Here is a 19,630-nt window from a genome sequence, read left to right as displayed (position 1 = left end):
CAGCTCTGAGTACAGGTGTAAACGCACTCAAGACGCATTGAGATCTGATCGCTCAGACCACATTCAGAGGTGTCTGGGCCGCATATGGCCACATTCTTTTAGCAGTGTGTACACTAAAGTGTCCTGGGCCACATTGAGGACTGCCTACTCAACTGACGTTCTGCTTTGATCCGTGAGGTCTCTGCGCTCCTTTTGTGAATAGACCGGGCAGACGCGAGGACTTGTCTGCCTCGCGGCATGAAAACAGCTTCTGTGCTCTACTGTATCCTGTCGGTACAACTGTATTTTATTAAAATATATCTTATCTATAGGCTACATATCTACAGACTATCAGACTAGACATGCAAAGTGCATTATTATCATACTGTTGGAGATGTGTCAGTATAATTGTTCTGGTGCTCTGCATGGCGCTGACGCCCGCCCACCTGCTGGGTCTCATCACCGGCTCTCTGTAACTCTGCACCCCGCTGTTGCCTGGCAAAGGCAACGGTGTTGGTAGCACGGAGGTCCCCGGGGACCGCCGGCACATCCACCCACCGTCTGTAACTGCTTATCCTATTCAGGGTTGCGGGAGGGGGTAGAGGGGGGGGGCTGGAGCTGATCCCAAATGACATTGGGCAAAGGCGGGATACACCCTGGACAGGTTGCCAGACTATCGCAGGGCTGACACATACAGACAGACAACCATTCACGCTCACATTCACACCTATGGGCAATTTAGAGTCAACAATTAACCTAACCTGCATGTCTTTGGACTGTGGGAAGAAACCGGAGAACCTGGAGAAAGCCCACGCTAACCACCGTTACCGCTGGTACAATAATCTTTTATTTTGATGTTCACTAAATGCACCCAAGATCAGGAATATGTACGATATTACTACTGACATTCCTGTAATATTACGTCACAGCGTCTGCTGTATTAGCCGTGTGTTTACTATGTGTTAATTTGCATATAGAGCGGGGAGTGAGATCCTATCGCAAGTGGTCGCTCAAGACGCATCGGGAGACGCATTCTAATGCCAGGTGAGAACAGACGTACTTAGTGCTGTCCACTTGTGATCCGATCACTCGGGATGCATTTTATTGCCAGGTCTGAACAGGGCCTGTGCCACTAAGCAGAGTTTTAAGCGGTGATATTGCTTTGCCTTAATTAAAGAACTGCGAAATTCACAGGATCTACTATTTTAAACACAAATAACTGACCTCTCCTCTGGCTGGCCACTGTCTGAGCTTCCATGCTGTCTCTGATAAGGTGGAGTGAAGCTGCGCAAGGGGTAGCCATCTTGGTTCCACATAGGGTAAGGCTCAGTTGAAGGGGCTCTTCTCTCCTGGTGCAGGTTGGGATGGCATCCCTCATCGGAACCAGGGCTGTTCAGGTGGTCTTGATGCATCATAGGTTTCATCATTCCTGCTGAAAACAATCAGTGTTCAAATTGGAGAGTTTTCCTTGATAAAAAAACAGCTGGGAAAACGGTCTGATTTCAGATGCAAAGTTACGTGCTCATTTTATTGAGTTCACCTGTAGAGTGGACAGCACCGGGGTAGTAGTCCACAGGAGATCGTCCTTGGGTCATGCGGGGATCCATGAAAGGTGGCATCATCATCCAGCGGGGATCAAATCCGAGAACATGTGGGGGGTAGTAGCCCCGCTGGGCGTGGCTTGAGCCAGATGGGGCAGGGTGAGCAGACTGTTGCCAGTGCTGCATCTTGTATACTTGTTCCTGTAGAATATTACAATGAATACACTTTAAATCCACAGTCCTTGCTCTGTGTATAAATGACATCTAACATTCAGCTGAATCTAATATGAGACTTCAGAGTTAGCCAAGTCAAGGGGATATCTTCCAATGTTACAGTCTTCTTAGTATAAAATCCCCTTCGTTTCAACCCTTTTCATTGTACATGTGAACTATTTTGAATTCCACATTCACGATTGAACACAGAAGACATTAAAGCCGCTCTCAGCGTGGAATAAACTTACATGATTGATTGACTAAAAATCCAAAATTAATATCAAGGAAATTTGACACGTCTGTGTTTCACTCCTCATACACTATGGTCATCATCACAGCAGGTCTTCTCCGGGAAAGAGAAAATGACCAAATCAATCTATCAATCAGCCTTTTTCACAGCAGACATTTTGTGTAGTCATTTTGGCGCTGCGGCTTAGTGGTTAAAGCGCCTGTCTCGTAAACAGGAGATCCTGGCCTCACTCAGATAAAACACTCTGTAGCTCAGTGGGTAGAGCGGATCGTCATTTAACACGGTTAGCGGTTAGAAAGGTTGGCTGTTCGATCCTGCTCTCTGCATGTCAAAGTGTCCTTGAGCCAGACACTAAATTAGGGCTGGGCGATATGGCCTAAAAATAATATCGCAATATTTTTTTTGTGTCTGAGAGGGAGCCATAGAAGAGAGGGAAAGAAGGAAATGCCAAAGCGAGTCTCATGCCGGCGGGGAGGCTTAAAAACATTACTTGACAATTTGTAGTCGATGTTCGCGATATAGTCATTTTATACACCGCACGTGGGACAAGCCGCGATACATTGACAGACCGTATGTACGTGACAACGGCGGGCAAGAAGCCACCAGCAACGCTACATCTCCGAACGCAGCACAAACCAAACCGACACGCTCTGTCGGACACTCGCTAACGTTACGCCAGGCAGACAGTCACGTTACACCGGGCAGACACACTGCTGACAACTTCACAGCTAAACTAAATGGTGTGGTGCAGACTTACTGGGAAAGCGGCTGCATGTGTCCACGACACTACACGCAGCACCGTGGCTGCTACAGTAACTCTCCCGAACGGATGAACTGGGGACTCTGTTTTTGTCTGTTGTGCTCATACACTGCAGCTGGCGCACTGCTGCATGCGAGGCACTAATCTTGTCAGTTAACGGTTAATAATCGGTTAACGAGGGTCGGTTATCGGTAAAAAAAATTATTCTAAATTGGCATCTCTACTTTGCACCCTTACTTCTCTTCTTGCGTGAGAAAACCAAACAACATTAGCTCCCAAAACCCCTGACAAGAATTAACAATGGACAATCCAATCAAAGACAAATAGGTTAACACGCTTCACAAGGCTGTTTACATGTTGATGACATAAAAAAAAAAAATCCCTGCTTCCATGAACTGTCTTCTCACAAAGCAGCCACTAATACATTGACGCATTAGTCTGGGATTAAGACTTTATGGGTTAGAAGGGGGCATCAGCTGGCGCTCACCTGCTGCTGCGGATGGTGCTGTGGCTGCTTTTGAAAGCGGGGTGGGACGGGTTTGGAGGGATGACGTCCACTGTAGTCTCCCGAGGGAGAGGAGGGCTCCTGACCATCATCCTCGCTGGCACGGTAGCTGGAGAAGGCAGGTTCCTCACGGTAACTATGACCAGGAGAGCTGTCTGGGGGACACTCGCTTCCATCTGGAAATCATTTGACCACAACCCATGCTTAGAATCTGCAATAATCTTTATATTTTATAGATAATATATAGGCCTAAATATACAAGTCTACTTGTAGTTTTTTAAAGCTTTTAAGTTTGTTTACCTTTTGTGCTGTACTGCCAGCTCTCATGGTGGCTTTTACTCTGTTCCCGGTCTGGGGAAAGTGGAACCTCTTTGCCCTCTCCCTCTTTCAGGCCCTCGTCCGTCCTTGATGTCTGCCTTTCAGTCTTCCCAAACTTCTCATCCAGCTTTTTAAGTTTTTCAGCGCAGGCAGCCAGCCGTTCCTCACGGGCACGCCTCTCTTCCTCCTCCCGACGTCTGCGGGCCCGCTCAACAGCCTCCGACAGCTCAGGTGACACATACTTCGCCCTAGCTGGAGCCTGAGACTGGCGAAGGTGATCTTCCTGGTCAGCCAGTGGCTCACCTTGGATTTTCTGCTGGGCCTAGAGACGGAACAGAGGTAATTCAAGGGGAGGTATATATTACAGTATATTAAGTATATAAAAATATATGTACAATGTGAACTTTGAGAAAAGCTTATAACTACGAAATATTTGATATTTTACTCTGAGACCAAAAGGATTTGCTGATTTTAAAAGTGTTTCCTTTAGGGGGAGATAGCAGGTCAACAGCAGATGTCACACAGAAGTAGTGTACATCATCGGAAAAGCTGGGAAACTGAAAATTAATTTGAGATGCAGCTCAGTACTGTGTGTCAAATTGTTCTAGTCATAAATCTGAAATAAACATGAATTAATTAATTAAAATAAATTGTGTATAAGGGCTTTGAACATTCTGATAGAAGTATATGATGGCCATTCCCATGCTCACTTATATCTCATAAGTTTTTGCAGCAATTTTTGGGTTGATACCATCTGTTACACAGATTTGGTGCCAAATTTGACCATTTTATTAAACAATCGAGAATTGATAAAAACGATCAATAATCCCTCCTAAATACCACATTAAGACACCAAGACCTTGAGGAACACCACAGAAATAGATAAGATGTTGCATTCCTCTAAATGATTGAAACGTGTGAAAAGAGGGAGGAATGATGACAAGCAACTAAGGTCCCAGGCCACATTCAAACTCTGTAATTAAAATAATTATCTCTGTAAAATAATTGTTACATAGGATGCACCTTAGACCACAAGGCCTTAAAGATACTAGAGCTGCAACAATTAATGGATTAATCAATTAGTTGTCAACTAATAAATCAATCACTGACTATTTTCATAATTGATTAAATCGGTTCGAGTCATTTTTTAAGAAAAGAAAAAAAAAGGCAAAATTTCTGATTCCAGCTTCTTAAATGTGAATATTTTCTGGTTACACTTCTATGACAGTAAACTGAAAATCTTTGAGTTGTGGACTAAACAAGTCATTCGAGGATGTCCTCTTGGGTTTTGGGAAACACTGATTGACATTTTTCACCGTTTTGACCAAACCACTAATCAAGAAAATAATTGACAGATTAATCGACATTGAAAATAATTGGTAGTTGCAGGCCTAAAGGGTACCCTAAATGACATCGTCTGCTAAACCCATCCGCTCACATTGACAACTTAAGCCTCAAAGACTTGTTTAGTGAAAGAAAATATTAAATATGTAGGCTTAAATGTGTAACTCTACTTGTAGTTTATTTTAAGGGAATTCATCCTTCAGATTTTTCACACTGAAACTGGCCAAAAAAACAGAAGCGTAGTCTGTATCTCCATTATGTCAGTCACATCGTTTTCAGTTGCCAGGAAAAAAGCACGGCGAGTGAAAAGCAGTCAGACACATATCTCTATGGTTACTGCAAGGTCATCTCTACCGATTCACAATGACAGTCTCACTCGAGGGTGTGTGAAGGCACACTGCTATTCATATGCCCTGTGGTGTTGGCTTATCCTCCACAGTCACAGAGGGATTAAAAAACAAGATGTGTTATTACTGTGGATAACATCATAATGAGTTAATCTTAGATAAGTCATCTCAGAGGAGGAGGAGGATGAAAGTGGAAAAACACAGCATTGGTGTGTTTGTTACCAGAGTGTCTGTAGAGAGATATCTGCCATTGGTCTTCCTGGGCAGCTCGTGGTGATGATGTTGGTAGGAATAGCTCTCCTCAGTGCCCTCCTGGGGGTAAGGCACCTCACCTGAACTAAGGGAGGATTGGCAGTCACGCAGGATCTCTCTCTCCCTCTCCCATTCAGTCCTAAAAAGTAAAGTAAAGTAACAGATCAAATATTTAAACCAGGATCCCTTTAAATGATGACAAAAACATACATTTAAATAAAAAAAGAGATCTCACCACATCCTGCTTTTTTCACCGGAGTGGTCCTCTTCGTCATCACTGAACTTAAGCTTCTCACTATAATCAACTTCCTCATGGAGTCCTGGAAAAACAAAAACAAACTAACAGTCAGTGGCAAAACCATACACTCGAGGAATGATATTATCTGGCTGAATGAAAACCATAAGAGAGCAAATCAACTTGCTATGTCCTGAGCAGACCATGTGAGTGGAGCGGAGCCTGAGTGGAAGGACTTTGGATGGAGCGCAGAGCGTCTTTAAAAAAAAAAGTTGGAGCGTCGCCTTACCTCCCGCTCCATCCCGCTTCAACTTTGCTCCAGTACCGATCACACCATGAGTTCGAAACATGCCCGAGCAAGCCCGACCCAGAATGTATCTATGTATTGCGCACGACGGCTGCATAGGATTGTTTTTGACTCATGTAATCCAAACATTTCCAATAACTCCAGAGTGATGTAAAGTTAAAAAAAATAAGCAATTATTGAAAAAAGACAGATGTAATCATTTCCGAAATTCACAACATGTTTTTTTTAACGTAACAGAATATCCTGCTTCAATCCATATTTGTTGGCATTTAGCCTTTCAAAAACAACATATTCACTGCGGTCAAAAAAACTGTTGGCTCTCCCGCTCACCACACACAAAGAATGCACGTGTATTAACAGGGCGGTCTAGCAGCAATCATACAAAACTGGCGAGTTATAGGCTATTCACTAAAGGAAGTAGGGATGTGCATTCCAAGCAAAAATACTATTTGAAAATCACTGGGAATTAGTCGATTATTATTTGAAAATCGCTGTATAAAAATCCAGCGTACTCTTGCTCGTTTCTCTAGATCACCAACCCTGCCTTTAAAGAAGATGAACTCTTATTAGTGGAATCAGCACAGTGAAGGCTGTAACATGCTGGCATACGATTAATAATTCAGCAATACTTCATCATCAAGTATGGTGACGGTGAATATTCAGAAGCTGAAGAAGAAACTTAATGTAGCACAAACTGACTTCACACTCAATCTTGTATTTGGCCTCCTATAAGAGGGGGATGGAGGGAGTTAAACAAGTGTAAGAATTACTGACCGGCCCATCCATCCTCGCAGTCATTGTCAAGCTCATCCAGATCCTTCAGGTCGTCTGGATTAATGATGGCTGGGCGTGTCGGTCTTTCACCCGGCCTGCGGATGGGCTGAGAAGAGGGTCGAGGTGGAGCACGGACAAAGCGGTTCTCTCTTCTCACATCACCACTGCAATGAGATGGTAGAAAGAAAAATTAGCAATTACCAACTACTTAATGAATGGATAAATGCTCTCACATTGTGAATGTACTTACTTGACAAGTTCAGGTTTGGCGGCGTAGCCCTGTCTAAAAGCGGGTTTGCTTTCAAATCGGGCTGGTGCTGCTACGGTGGTAGGAACATGGTCTGTACCTGGAGCTTCACGTGTATCTTTAGAGCACATCTGAAAACAGCAGGATTATAGTAAAAAAAACAATGAGCCACCATAAGGTTTTGAGTTGTTTCTGGTTATATCCAACAGCTAACAGTAAATCCACTAGACTGCAGCTTTTTTTTTTTTAACAGACAATGGCCTAAAGTAGTCATAAAGTACTTACAAATGCAGGCAACATGTCGTGGTAGACAGCAGTCGAAGTGTGGTGAAGCTGGTACTGCAGGGCAGTAGGGACGGTTGTTCTGCGGAGAGGCTGGGCGGGTCGCAGGGAAGGCTCCTTGGGGTCAAGGACTGGTGACTGAACCGTCACTACACTAGAAGAGGTTGTGACGGTGGCAGACGGGGGGTGAGATGAGGCGGGAGGGGTGCCAGTCTCACCCAGGGCAGTGAGCTTACCCTCAGGATCTGCTGGCAGGCCGAGGCTCAGGGACGAGGGCTGAAGGTTCCTGCCACCACCTTCCCTCCAGCTCGTCACATCTTGAAGTGGGGAGAGAGAGATTTCAGAAACACCGATGAACAAATTGTATATGGAATGATTTGCACTGACAAAATATGAAATTAAAAGTAATACCACACAGTTTTGAACCTCATCTTAATGTTTTTAATGACATAAGTTAATTGGTGCCAAGTCCAATCAACGCTCTCTGTGTCACTGAAACAGCTAATCCAGAACATCCCAAATTGTCCGTAAAAACTTCAAAAATGACATCTATTCTCTATGTGAACACGTCTGTTGAGGAGTTCTACCTGCTTGGAAAATACTCAAGTATATGACATTGACAGACACATAGCGTTGGGTTCGAGAAACACTGAGTAAAGTGCTCTCTACCTCCCATTGTAAGTTTCAACAGTATCATTAGATTCCAGAAAGACCAAATTAATAATTTGCTTTCCAGCAGACGTTATCTTATCTTTGAGACTGCCAGCCAATTCTTGAGAGTTAAGACTTACTCTGGGGGCGGAGGCTTGGTCCTGGCCCATACGACGGATCGAAGCCGCTTCTTTCCTTGCCAGCCCTGTCCTGTTCTCCAGCTGCCTTCAACGTGGGAAATTCCTCGTGAGAGAAGGGCTGAAGTCGGTTTGAGGCCCTTGAACCTGATGTTGTCATTGAGAGAAGTGGCATAAAGAAAAACGTTTGTCTGACTTGTGCACGCAGAAGAAAGCTGTACTAATTCCCAAAGACGTATGGGGGTCAAAATCTGGACAGCGTATCATTCATCATTAGCATGTAATTTGATTTGAAACACACCTCACTCTCAATTATAGATCAATCTGAGATGACTCACCATCTTGCTCTACTGCCTTTCCATTTAGCTGGGCCCATTGCTTTGGTCCACCTGTGTTTGTGTTCTGTGGAAATGAAGAAAAACCATGGTCACTGTCTAATATCTGCATTATATCTCTTTGACCTTTAAGACACAGGCTGCATTCACACCATATCAGGTGTTGCAGTGATTGGCCACAGGGTTGTGCGGCGGTGTGGGAGAGTCACAACGATTAACGTCTTGTTTCCTCATGGCTGGGTTGTACTTGTGGCTCTGCAGTTACGTGATTGGCCACCATTTCTTCAAAAGTTGATTGCACCCCCTGAGGGGGGTCGCAGCCCAAACGCACTATCCCCATTCAAAATGAATGGGAGGACTCGGGTATTCACCGTACCGCCAAATCTGGTGTGAATGTAGCCTTAAAATTAGTCTTTTTTTTCCTGACAAAATGTGGTTAAAAGCTACCAACTCCATCTTGACCTGCTCTCTGTGTTAACTACACTGGAACAGAACAGACACACTGTAACAGAAAAGAGGACTGGGTATCACCCTCTCTATATCTTGTAAGAAAAAAATATATGTCCACCTAGCAGAATAATTTGCTCTCAAACTGAGATAGTTAATACAGCCGAGAGTATTTAATACACACTGGTACACAGAGAATCTATGATACTTGCCAAAAATTACCAAATGGATTATTAAAGCTAGGATTGTACAGCAATTGTTCAGTCACATGTATTTTAAGACTGCAGTGAGTTTTCTTACACAAAAAGGGGCATTTTTTTCTTGACTTTTAAAAAAATATATATATTTAACAAAATCTGCACTAAGCTCACAGTTGTGTGTTAGGGAGTGCTTCTCTAAGATCAAACAAGAGACAGAAGTTTAAACATAATCTTCATGACCGTAAAAATCTGTAAAAAAACATCCCAGGTTGAACATAACCATACACACCTCTTGGTTGGCTACCGGTAAGGGCTTCTGAAGATTGGAGACAGATTTCTGTAAAGCCAGCTGTGGCTGCAACTCCGGCAGCTGTGGTATTGATGCAATAGAACTACAAATAAGCAGAGAGGAAAAAAAGAAAGTTAGTTTTGTGAAATTTTGGGTACAATGACTTGATAAAAGGCAAGAGTCGAGAAACAACAGTCTAGACTGACTTGCACTGATAGACTGGACCTCCGGGAAGGTTTAAATACAACAACTATCTCTTATCATAAGATAAAAGCTTTAGATGAGAGGGTAGTTTGCAGTGTTTTAACCTTTCTCCCCTTACCTCTTTTGATCGGGTTGTTCCTGCTTGTTCGCCCATCCTGTACCGTCTTTCGGTACAATAATCACGTTGGGATCGTTTCCTTTGTTTTCGGACTTCAAGCTCGGCAGGTGAGCAGGTGGGGGCATGCGCCGGGCTGCGGCCACTTTGCCAAGACTCTGCAAGCCATGTCGCGGAACTACTGGAAGAAAAACACAGGTAGATAAAGCAAGGGGAGTGAGATTAACAAAAGGGACTGAAACATAGTAACAGATATGTAAAGAAAGTAATTAGGTATTGAGGAGAGAAACTAAATAAATCAAGCTTACCTGCGTTTTTCTGAGTTTCTATTGATTTTCCCTTGTACTTGTCAAATAGGCTGAGTGAGGAATACTTGCTTTTCCCATCCTTGGACTTGGTTATTTGCCCCAAACGATCGGACATTGCGATGTAATGTCATCGAGTATGGAAATTTTTATTTGCGCCTTTTCCCAGTTTCTTCTGATTCTACAAAGAGGAGAAGAAATGTCAACCTTAAGTGCAAACCTCACTGTAGGAAAAAAAACATTAACCTAAAGGGAGGAGGATGTTTATCCATCCTGTTTTTTTATTTATTAGAAACAGACTATTTTCTCAGACAGGTGCAGAATGCACATTGGCGGTAGGGATGTGACATGATTCTCAATTTTTCAAATTATAAAAAATCGACTAGTTTATGCGACTATTGTCCTGTCTTAAAAAATATTTTTTCCCTTGTTTTAACCGTCGCAGACGCTGGTATTACCAGTAAAAACGTGTGTGGCATGGTCAGTTCTTCTCATATTCTGTCAGCGCAGGTGTGTGTGCGCATGCGCACAAGCAGCGCCTCACCCCTCATAGTTTCAGCAGGTAGATCAGCTGTTGTGGCTGGGGGGTATGCGGCAATTTTCGAAAAATAATCGACTAGCTCCCAGTTATTATCAAATAGTATTTTTGCTTGGAATGCACAACCCTAGTTGGCGGTCAGATGGGTGATGTCTATCATCACTGCAATGTGTTTATGTGCAACTTTCAACAAATGATGTGAGCCAATCGAGGTGACGCATCAGTCGCCCTTTGTCAGCTCTAGTACATTTGACACAACATGGCTTGGAACAGGTGTCATAATCAAATAAAAAAATACCTTGGGTGTTCAATGTGAAACGTGATTATTTTAAAGCAGGCACTGTCCTGTCCTCTACATTAGATTTTAAATGGGAAAATGTGATTTGCTCCACGTCTCCATCTGCTGTGGAACGTCGACTTCAGTTTTTGTTTGTTCCACATCCTGACTCGAGGGTAGAGACGCAAACAAGTCAACTTGTCTATGACATGCAGGTGTCACAGAGTTCCTCGTGTAGGATTACTGGTATTTTGTATAAACATGCTACCTTACAAACAGCACTGAGTTGTTGTTATCAATCATAGGAAAGGTATTTGAGTGAGTTTGAAGAAGATAAAATGACTGTTCACTGTTTTACTAAAACCAGACACCAAATAATCAGAGCATCACCATATTTTGTGTTTGATATAGTTCAGGTACGTGGATTATCATGAGTAAACAGAAACACTGTTTCTAATTTTTTCAAATATATTTTTTCTATGCTTTGATCAGAGCAAAATAAATTGAGCCTCCGTCACTGCAAAAATCTGTATGGCTTGATACCTCTAGCCTTAAGGACACAGCAAGCTGACGGTCGGCCATAGGACAGTTTGGGGCCATCAGTGAGCGTCCGTCGGCCTAGTTTTTTTGGTGTGTCTCGCACCGTTGACTCTAGTCTGTCTGTGTTGGAGGTTTTTCAGCCGATTCAGCATGTTGAATCGGCGGCGAAGCGCATCAGTGAGAGAAATCACCCTGATTGGCGGTTCAGCTTAAACAAATCAGTGCACGAGAAGAGAAACGGAAGTGAGGAAAGCCAGCAAACCAATAAAGTCAAGATGGTAAACACAGACTGGTCTTATCATTTTTCATCTTCATCTCATCTGATCATTCCAACACACGGTTATTTTCACAACGACACGGCCATCTGGAATGACGCTAAGTGGTGAGTGAGAGTGGTGTGAAAATGGTCGTCAAACGCTGCTTTGTTTCATGTACGTATCATAACGACGACTTATATATCTGCAGTCCTCGGTCTTCTGGTTTCCTTTTTTGAATGACGAATACAGACTACCGCGGCCTGCTGGTGCGGAGAGTAATTTCGTCTCATGCAGGCGCAGTCTGTGCTAACTGTCCGTCGGCTGTAGTCTTTGTGGTGTGTTCGGGTGCAACTTGTCGGCCAAAACAAAGGCGACGTGAGGCAGCCTTCGTCGCCGCTAGTTCTCTGATGTCGGTTGTTGTGTCCCCAGCTTTAAGGATAAGGGGAAAATGTGTTTATGCTATTTAACAAAACTGTCCTCTTTAAATGAATAATTATCTGACTTAAACTCCATTTCCATCTATTTTTTCTCTTACTGCTGAGCTACTTCGTAAAACTGATGCGATGTTTGCAGAAATGGCTTTGACTTGAACGTGAAATTCTATTGTGAAATAGCTCCAACACTCATTGTTACCAAACTGAAATATACTAACATACACCTGATGTAATGCAATATACAGTAAATACTACTGTAACTTCAACCAACACACAGAAGTACACAAAAACATGTGGATTACCACAATTATGCAGACACTGTAAACAGAAACTTGAAATATAACAGCAATTCATTGAGGTATACCAGTTGAGCTCTTATTTAAAGTTACAGGAAACCTAAATTGTTTTATGTACACTTAAATCTACCACAATAGTCAAGTGGTGGCAAACGTTTACTAGCAGTAGCAGTAACACAAGATCTACCAACTTCTTATCATTGAGAAATCGGAATTATTTGTATTAATTGATTTTGACAAAGACAATCAAATCACATGAAGTGCACACCCCAAAGTGTGTTTTTTTCGAGTTAAATGTGATACATGGCCAAACATGTTCTTTTAAGGTCCCATATTGTAAAAAGTAAGATTTTCATGTCTTTTATATTATAAAGCAGGTTTAAGTGCTTATTACTTGTGAAAGTATCAAAACGCTCAATATACGGAGAAATACACACAGCCCGTATTCAGAAATTGTGCTTTTGAAACAAGCCGTTAGGATTTCTGTCCATTTGTGATGTCACAAATATACAATATTTAGACCATTACACGGTTTTAAACGTAAACATTCTAAATGTGTCCCAGTTTTTTTTTTCTGTTGCAGTGTATGTAAATAACATCAGCTGATAGGAAGTAAACATGGACCCAAACTGTTGCCAGGCAACGCAATTCTGTTGCAATTCCCTTGAAATGCACTAAAACGGAGCGTTTCAGATAGAGGGTAAATACAGGTATATTCAGGCAGACAGGATGAGGAAAATAAAGTGTTTTTTGAACATTACAGCATGTAAACAAGATTTAGTAGAAACACAAAATACAAGTATGAACCTGAAAATGAGCACGATATGGGACCTTTAAAACAAGAACCAAAACAACACAGATGGAGACACAAAGCTTTAACAATGTGGGCTAAGTGATCGTGTTTTTTTTAGTATGTAACGCTAGCTACGACCTAAAGCCCACTCTGGTGTGTTGCATATTTGATACACAATATAAAATGTTAAATAAATATGATCGTTTCAACCGAACAGCGCTACCAGACAACCCGTAACGTAACGGTAGGTTACCGAAGGCCGCTCCGGTAAAGCTCCGCAGAGGCGTTTTACTGAGATTTACCGGGAAACATATCTGTCCATCAAGGTCGATCTAGCTGGTTATTTAAACACATCACGCAACACCCTTTTGCTTTGATTTCAGTAAAATCATATAACACCAATAAACGACACATTCACCGTTACGTAGTGGTCGTTATGTCAGAAATGGAAGCTAACCTGATGACAGCTAGCTAACATACATTTACTTGACGTTGTTCGCATGTTTACGGTTATTTCCACAAGACAATAAATAGAAAATAATATATGTACTACAAATTAATATACTTAAGATAAGTAAAAACATAATTTTGACAAGCACAGAATACGGTTTGACCTCTCTACCGGTATCTGGAGGTGTCGTTAGCTCACTGGAAGCTAATGCTAATTCCAGCACATGAAATTGACACCACGAAAACAAAAACACACAATCTAAATCAACTACTGAGCTATAAGAAAAACAGCGATTTGTGTTCAATGTGGGAGATAATAAAGATGACCTAACATTACCTTGAAATGTAACGTAACAAACACAAACGTCACATAGGACCACATCTGCTAGCCATCACTAGTCACAGATGCTAGCTGCTGGCTAAAGAAAGATGGCTATGTAAACAGTTAACAGCGGCCAAGCTCCCGGAGAGCTGGAGATCAGATTCTACCACATATTACACTGTAGATATGGATACATTACATTTATTTCTGTTTGTACAAGCTATAAGTGAAATAACACCCAGCTAATTGTTCTTACTGAGCTTCGACAGTCAAACACTAGCGAAGCGGCGGTCCAGTGTAACTTCCAGTCTAGTGTTCAACAACAACCTGACAGGCCGGAGGTGTTCACAGCATTTACATTAGTGCTTGACATGATTAAACACACTGACTTTGGGGGGAAATATGTGTAAAACACTCAGACCCATGCACATATTTTCAACCTTTCGCTGTTTTTCCAGAACGACAGCGATGGTGGGGATGTATAGGGCAAGGCGATTAAAAATGGCTGCTGCTGCCCAGAACAAAGCAACAATAAAAACTGGGCAGAGGAAGAGGACGAGCGAAATACTGCATATTTCACACAACCACCCGCATCCATAACTCACCGATTCAACGTCTTAGTGTATCTTGTGATCAGTGACGGTGATATATTTCCACAAAGTGTAGTCTACTGAAAGGATGGATGGCGATTGAGGAGCCCAATCTTCTTCGTAGGTTGAACCGGTCGCAGCGTTGTTGCTGGGGTTCTTACCCGGCCTGGAAGTGAACAGCGCTGTGAGTGTGGAGGCTGGATGGGCTCGGCTGACAACGTCATGACGTCAATAGACGTCGTTGGACACAACACAACACACTAGCGCCCCTACTGGTTGGTTTCAGCAACTACAGAAACACCCTGTTCATTTTTTGAGCAGTGTTAATTAGTATTTTATGAATAAATATTAGATTACAAACTGCAGGAAATGTCACTGCAGTAAAACTAAAAAATATACTCTGACATTGCAGGCATATTCACATTTAATTTAATTAACATTAAAGGGACTGTTTGTAACTTTTTAAGCGTATAAATGTACCGGGTCGGGACACATGCGCGCTGCGCGTGTGGCTGAAGTCTCTGCTCTTCTGCCTGCCTTCACTCACACCACGAGCGTTCTCGCTCCACCTCTAGAGGTGAACGCGCGCTCACTACACACTGCAGAAGAGTTAATTTAGCTCTGAGAATATCTAGTGAATGTACAGTGGACGTTTGTGCAGAAATAACTGCTGCAGGTCCTCCAGACCAACAGAGGTTTCCCGTGTCTTGTGAAGTGACGGGGCTCCGCAGAGAGAAACGTTATCACCGGCACACGGTCGGAGACGGTAACGTTTTTCTTCCTACAGCGGGGCTGAAGCAGTAAGAGAAACGTTACCGTCTCCGCCTGGATGCCGGTGTCTCTCTCCGGCTGTGGTCGGAGGCGATAACGTTTCTCTTCCTGCTTCAGCCTCAAAGCCAACGCTAGGATCAGCATTGATTAATGGAGAGACCTTCGTCTGGTCAGCTAACATTACTGTCAAGCAGGTGAAATATAGAGGGATATTGTGGTTTTAGCTGATGTGTGTTGCCTCACTGTTTTGAGCGATGTTCGTTCAGGTATATTTAGAGCGAGCAAGCGCGAGCAAGCGCGAGCAAGCGCGAGCAAGCGCGAGCAAGCGCGAGCAAGCGCGAGCAAGCGCGAGCCCGACGCTGACTTTCGTTGACTTAACGGCCACAGGTGTCGCTGTTAACAAGCATTTCTGAAAGTTACAAATAGTCCCTTTAATTAGTATTTTATGAATAAATATATATTACAAACTGCAGCAAATGTCACTGCAGTAAAACTAAAAATATACTCTGACATTGCAGGCATATTCACATTTAATTTAATTAACATTAATTTACACTTTACACTATACATCCTATATACCACTTTATAGACTGCACATATGTACATATTACATTTATTTACTGTACATACTACATTTATTTATTGACGGACTGTACACACTATGTTCACCCATTCACTCTGTATCTTTTATATCTCTATTATTGTTTTACATTTTTTTATTCTCAATTTTTTATTCTTATTTTATTCTAACGTTTTTATCTATTCTTTTGTTATTATACTGTTTGACTTGCACCAACATAACCAAAGCAAATTCCTAGTGTATACCTCTTACACCTGGCAATAAACACGAATCTGATTCTGATTCTGATTCTGATTTTTATAATTTTTGTATACCTTTACCTCTCCTGTGTTTCCCTCTGTTTGCTGATGTTTGCTGATGTTGCTGCTTTGACACCTGAATTTCCCTCCGGGGATTAATAAAGGTTCATCTTATCTTATCTTATCTTATCTTATCTTATCTTATCTTAATTAAAACAATAATACTATCTGGACTATCTGGACTATCTGCATCTATCTGCACTACCTACAACCACGTCTCCTAACCACTGGTGCACTACATCCCGTATACCATTTTATAGACTGTACATATTACATTTATTTATTGTACACTACATTTTTTATTGACGGACGGTACACACTATCTCCATTCACTATGTACATTCACTATTTATATTCTGTATTTCTATTTATTGTTTTATGATCTTTTTGTACACCTGTACCTCTGTACCTGCGCTTTGCTGCTTTGACACCTGAATTTCCCCCTGGGATTAATAAACGTTCATTTTATCTAATCTTATCTTATCTTATAATATGAGCTCAAATAGGGAGCTCCCAGTGATTAGCTGATGAATTTTGGGTAGACTATTGCACGGTAGTCAACTTCTCTAGTGTTAACTTCTATCTATCTACACATGAGTGTAGGAAACTTCAGAGATAATTTGTCTGTTGCACCCACAAAGTAACTGTAATCAAAAATAATTTCTCCTGTTGAAAATAGGGCTGTCAATAGATTAAAATAGTTAATCGCAATTAATCGAAAATTAATCGCACATTTTTATTTGTTCAAAATGTACCTTAAAGGGAGAATTATCAAGTATCTAATACTCCAATCAACATGGGAGTTGACCAACTATGCTTGCTTTATACAAATGTATGTATTTAATTATTATTGGAAATCAATTAACAACACAAAACAATGACAAATATTGTCCAGAAACCCTCACAGGTACTGCATTTAGCATAAAAAATAAAATCATAACATGGCAAACTGCAGCCCAACAGGCAACAACAGCTGTCAGTGTGTCAGTGTGCTGACTTGCCTATGACTTGCTCCAAACTGCATGTGATTAACATAAAGTGGGCATGTCTGTAAAGGGGAGACTCGTGGGTACCCATAGAACCCATTTTCATTCACATGACTTGGGGTCAGAGGTCAAGGGACCCCTTTGAAAATGGCCATGCCAGTTTTTCCTCGCTACAACCTAAAGAATTAAGTAGCGTTAAAACAAATTTGCGTTAATGCGTTATTATCGCGTTAACTTTGACAGCCCTAGTTGAAATACATTCACTGTTCTTTGAACAGTATATCTAGATGGGAATGGCTTGATAAATGGACTGCATTTATATATCTCTTTAGTCCAAAGGGCTGTATAATTTGCCTGTCATTCATCCCAACTAAATCTCTGTGGCCATGTACAGCAATACTGTAAATAATGTTTTACCACCGGGCCATCAGGCTTCTCAACTCATAAACCTATATCACATACCTGCTTACCTGCTGTATGCACTTTTTTATTTTTACTGTTACATAAGAATGCATTAAATCATCATACTGCCGTTACTGAGCCACTTTATGAACTGTATATGGTCTAATATTCTTTTTATTTATTTATCTATCAACTCATGACACACTCCATTCTTATAACCTACTGTATATCTCATTCCTCTATCTCATTACATTTGTGCAATACTGCCGGAGATACTGTCACTTACTTTCACACACAATCCTCATTTTCATATGTGTATAGTACTATATTTAATTTGATTTATGTCATCACTTTTTTTTCTTACACTTATCGTCATTTTATATTATCATTTTCTTACTTTCTTATGAATGTTATTCTGTGTTATTATTGTCATTTCTTATCTTATATATTGCTTTTAGTGCTCAGCTGACCCGTTCTCTCATCCTATACATTTCATTGTACCGTTGACCCTGTTGTGTTAACCTGCACATGACAAAGAAAACTGAAACTTGAAACTAAATTAAAAGATGTGTGAGGAATACATGAAAAGACATGTTAGGAATACATTTCAAATGTAGACAAATTAACCTTGAACTGTAAGACTTTCTCCTCTCATGATGAAACTAAATGTTTACATTCATATGAGTGTCCCAATTTTGAGTCATGTCCTGGCTTTGATACTGGCTTTTCTTATACTGGGTGTGACTGATTCTTACTGGTATGACTGAAAATTAGTTTTTATTCAATTGAAATATTTCCACCAAAAGATTTCTTTTCAATTATCTACTTATTTACTCATATTCACTGATTTACTCAAGATTCTCCAAGCCGAGACCAAAGTCCGCATCCCGTGTGAAACCAACAATGTGCAGTTGTTTTTGTGTTCATAGTTATTTTAACCCAAAACACGATGTTTTCCCTTAAACTTAACGTGTTTTTTTTTTTGCCTGAACCTAAAGAAGTTGTAGTTTTATTGCCTGAACCTAAACAAACCCTTTTGTTTGTGTGACGTTTCATTCAGTTTCAAACATGTTAGAACGTGTTGCTTTTCAGTTTCAGTTTCACTTTTACAACATAGTAGGCCCCTACTGACCCACATCTATGGTACTTACAGCGACTGATAACGCCTGTTTCATGGCCTGATAACAGTTGAATTGAGTGCAGCTGCATGTGCAAAACATTACATCCGCTTCACTTCACAAGAAAATTGTCTGTAAAAGGAACATAGTATGAACATACTAACTTCCGCTGAAGGAGCTCTTTGATGTGATGTGACTCAACTTGTCTCAGACAGTCGGACAAAATGAAATAAGATGAATTAAAGGGATGAAATTAGGCAATGAGCAAGAAACAGAGATGCAGAACAATCAGATTTAATGATTTTTCTCTTTGCATTTTGCATTTTCTTTTTATTGATTGGCTGATTTTCACAGGTCACAGTCTGATATATCAAATAAGTTTACAGTATAAGGTTTTTGCCGCTTTGAAACCTTAAGGCAATAAAAAACAATATCTTTCCAGAACATAGCCAGTGTTCATAATAGTTAAGACAAGCAGAACCCTCTAGAGGGAGCACTTACTCTTCTTCAACTATTCATTTCAAATGGATGCACTGATCCCCCAGCTACTGTATGTTTATTTTGTTAAGTAAAAAAAAGTTTATTAAAAATGTGTTTATTTATTAGCTTTATACAGCTATTTTGCAGACTAGTGACAAATACTTTTATTTTCCTGCAATGCTTTCAAGGGTTATCTATTGGACAGTAGTTTTTTATCCTAATGAAGGAACATTTCTGAATTAGGAAAAGGAAAATTGTCACTGACAATCATCAGAATACCTGTTCGGTATTATAACATGCTCAGAGCTACATACCTACAGCTTACACAAAGGTCAGTGGCACCTGGACAGTTGTGGTGTCTAATGTTTCCTCAGAGCATGACACAAACAGAGCATCAAGACACAACAGCAGGATGTGTGGTGTCTGTTGACAGGCCTGCAAGCACTAGCACTCACTCACA

At 41.3% G+C, this 19,630-nt stretch overlaps 1 protein-coding gene across 11 annotated transcripts in view; it reads right to left on the bottom strand.

Annotated features, from left to right (window-relative positions):
* The window catches only part of prrc2b (proline-rich coiled-coil 2B), a 31,868-nt gene extending 17,160 nt beyond the window's left edge, over positions 1-14,708 (bottom strand). For 8 of the 11 annotated variants that reach the window (XM_074618497.1, XM_074618500.1, XM_074618501.1 and 5 more), the window contains exons 1-15: positions 14,550-14,708; positions 10,041-10,218; positions 9,736-9,913; positions 9,414-9,516; positions 8,481-8,544; positions 8,146-8,289; positions 7,358-7,671; positions 7,076-7,203; positions 6,826-6,989; positions 5,745-5,829; positions 5,480-5,648; positions 3,549-3,888; positions 3,231-3,424; positions 1,520-1,721; positions 1,204-1,411 (exon numbers count right to left, since the gene is read on the bottom strand). In XM_074618497.1, coding sequence (XP_074474598.1) covers positions 1,204-1,411; positions 1,520-1,721; positions 3,231-3,424; positions 3,549-3,888; positions 5,480-5,648; positions 5,745-5,829; positions 6,826-6,989; positions 7,076-7,203; positions 7,358-7,671; positions 8,146-8,289; positions 8,481-8,544; positions 9,414-9,516; positions 9,736-9,913; positions 10,041-10,155 — 2,408 coding nt within the window. In that variant the 5' untranslated portion in view covers positions 10,156-10,218; positions 14,550-14,708. The remainder of the gene's footprint in view (positions 1-1,203; positions 1,412-1,519; positions 1,722-3,230; positions 3,425-3,548; positions 3,889-5,479; positions 5,649-5,744; positions 5,830-6,825; positions 6,990-7,075; positions 7,204-7,357; positions 7,672-8,145; positions 8,290-8,480; positions 8,545-9,413; positions 9,517-9,735; positions 9,914-10,040; positions 10,219-14,549) is intronic. The other 3 variants (XM_074618498.1, XM_074618502.1, XM_074618499.1) reach the window with 2 other exon arrangements.
* Between the last annotated feature and the right edge of the window lie 4,922 nt (positions 14,709-19,630).

This window comes from Sebastes fasciatus, chromosome 19 (genome assembly GCF_043250625.1).
Source record: "Sebastes fasciatus isolate fSebFas1 chromosome 19, fSebFas1.pri, whole genome shotgun sequence".
Lineage (NCBI taxonomy): Eukaryota > Metazoa > Chordata > Actinopteri > Perciformes > Sebastidae > Sebastes > Sebastes fasciatus.
Note: the sequence above shows the minus strand (reverse complement) of the source record. Positions and strands in the feature narration are given on the sequence as shown.